Raw genomic sequence first — 2,445 nt, 5'->3', positions numbered from 1 at the left:
TCAAACAATCCACCAGCCTCGGCCTCTCAGAGTGCTAGGATTACAGGCGTGAGCCACCGCGCCCGGCCGTCAATAGTTTTTTTAGTGCCAAGAGTGTGTCTTTGGTTGGCTTCTAGGGCCAGCCATTAAAAAAGAAGAAGAAGATAAAGCAGGATTCTAAATTGTTGTGTTTAGCCTAAGAAGCAGAGCACTTGCACAAACCCTTACTGAGTGCTTATGGATCAGTTTTTTTTAATTGGGAGGCTATACCTTTTACGAGGTGTCAGACAAGAGGCAAAATATATTTGCAGTAACTACCTGAATCAGTGTTCCTTTGGTGACTCTTTGGACATATGTAGACATTGCTATAATAGTGAAGGAGATGGCTTTTAGGTATGGGGGTGGTTAATTGCATCAGTGTTGTATATTGGAACATCTTTAATAATTATATTTTGTTTAAAAATACATATGTATTTATTCTTTCAGATGTTTTTATACCTATGCCAGAGAACTTATTAGTAAATTTAAACGAAAGTAAAGAGGTAAGGCACATTTTGCTACCTGACATGTTTAACTGAAATATTGAAGGAATATATTTTTGAAATGACCTTTAAGTAAAATTTTGCTTCTTGCTGTGACATTTTTAAGATGTGTAGCATTTTATATTTACTCTTAGTTAAAATTCATTAGATGAAGAGCTCTTGAGTTTGACCTTGAGCTGATCATTTTTAAGTCTAATGCAGCAAGTTATTTGTAGTAGAGAAGAAGATAAGCCTGTTCCATAAAGGAAGAACACCTGAAGGAAACCTGTCTTGCCAGCCATTTGGGAAGTTGGGAGGGTTGCTGACATAAAGCTTCTGGTCACTACGTGGAAGCACATTAGCTAGGCTGCTTTCAGTGCCCTTTGCTTTTTTGATTCACAGAGTGTCATTGGGGTCAGTTCAGAAGAAACTCTTATTACCTGCCTGGAAATTGCCATGACATAATGCAGTGAGAGGTGAACAGAATGTGTCTGAAGGGGGGATGTTGTCTACCCTGTACATGCATACATGCCGTAGGGGTAACATTTTAACTAGCAAGTCTATGGTCTCTGCTGTTAGCAATGGTGATTGTGCCATAGTGCCAAGTATTTTTTCCCCATTAACTCTCTTTATTTGTACACCCTAACCTGAATAGGTAGTTTTTTATTTTGTTTTTCTTTTGTAATCATATTACTAGTTGGCAAAGATACTGGATATCTTAGATTTTGCAACAGGGAACAGTTAAACAAACTCACTTTGGAACTTATAAAAATAAAGTTTGTAGAGGTGATGGAGAAGGCCATATTTCATGGCATTAAAATATATCAAATCTCTAAACTGTGATGGTTCTTTTGGATACATTTTGGACTTATAGTCTTGCTGGACTACTGCATGCGCAAGAACTGTAAGGCCCCAACTTTGACATGTCTTGCTTGCCAATTTATAACGTTGACTTAAAATGGCTTTCTTGTCATTTGACCAACTTCATTGTGTCTGTAGATTCTCTGAACGTCATCATGACTCAATGTCTTGTCTATTGTATTAGATACTGACTTAATGTGAAAAAAATTTTTTTAGTTCTAACGCTTTTGAGTTTTCTTGCTTTATTTCACAAGCTTGTCCAAGATTTACTGAAAACTTTGCCGCAAATGTTTACCAAGACTCTGGAAACCCAGAGTGCCCTGGGTCCCGCACTTCAGGCTGCCTTTAAGCTGATGTCCCCCACTGGTGGTCGAATGTCTGTCTTTCAAACACAACTCCCAACTCTTGGAGTGGGAGCCCTGAAACCACGAGAGGAACCCAACCAAAGGTCATCTGCTAAGGTTAGAAAGTTGTAAAATATAAGATTTGTGCTGGTGCTCCTTCCCTTTGAGTACAGAGTTTGTTTGTTTGAGCTTATTTTTCAACTATTGGGAGGAGGGAATATAAGGAAATTACTACAGGGTTTCACTTTTATGTAGACTTTTTTATTTTATTACATTTTCTCTACCTGATTCACCCTCACTTTATTTTTAGTATCTTTGGCAGACCACTAACAATTCAGCCTGCTTTTGATGAGAAAGTCTGGGAGACTAAGAGAATATGCTTGCCAGGGACAAAGATGACCAGTTAGGAATAGACATTATTTGGTCTATTGATGGGCATGGATTTCTTTTGAGCATGTTGTGTGTATAAACTTACAATTTGAGACCTGTGTTTTCCAAAAGATTATGAGAGAGAGGCCAGTATGCTATACTGGTTATGATGTCATTCCTGGGGTTCTACTGCCTATGTTCCACTACTTATTACATGTATGAACTTGAATAATTACATAATTTCTTTGCCCCTTTGTTTCCTTACAAAGAAAGTGAGAATAATGATAGAACCTACCTTTTAGGGTAATTGAAAGGACTAAGTAGATATTACATATGAATTATTAAGAACAGTTTCAGCATACTGAGCATTT

General features: G+C 37.6%; 1 protein-coding gene across 1 annotated transcript in view; it reads left to right on the top strand.

Moving 5' to 3' along the window:
- Positions 1 to 2,445, top strand: part of SEC24A (SEC24 family member A) — a 92,193-nt gene that overhangs the window by 54,801 nt on the left and 34,947 nt on the right. The window contains exons 9-10 of the mRNA XM_012651306.1: positions 466 to 521; positions 1,616 to 1,822. Coding sequence (XP_012506760.1) covers positions 466 to 521; positions 1,616 to 1,822 — 263 coding nt within the window. The remainder of the gene's footprint in view (positions 1 to 465; positions 522 to 1,615; positions 1,823 to 2,445) is intronic.

Source organism: Propithecus coquereli, unplaced genomic scaffold, assembly GCF_000956105.1.
Source record: "Propithecus coquereli isolate 6110/MARCELLA unplaced genomic scaffold, Pcoq_1.0 Scaffold353, whole genome shotgun sequence".
Taxonomy (NCBI): domain Eukaryota; kingdom Metazoa; phylum Chordata; class Mammalia; order Primates; family Indriidae; genus Propithecus; species Propithecus coquereli.
This window is presented reverse-complemented; position numbering and strand designations above follow the sequence as displayed.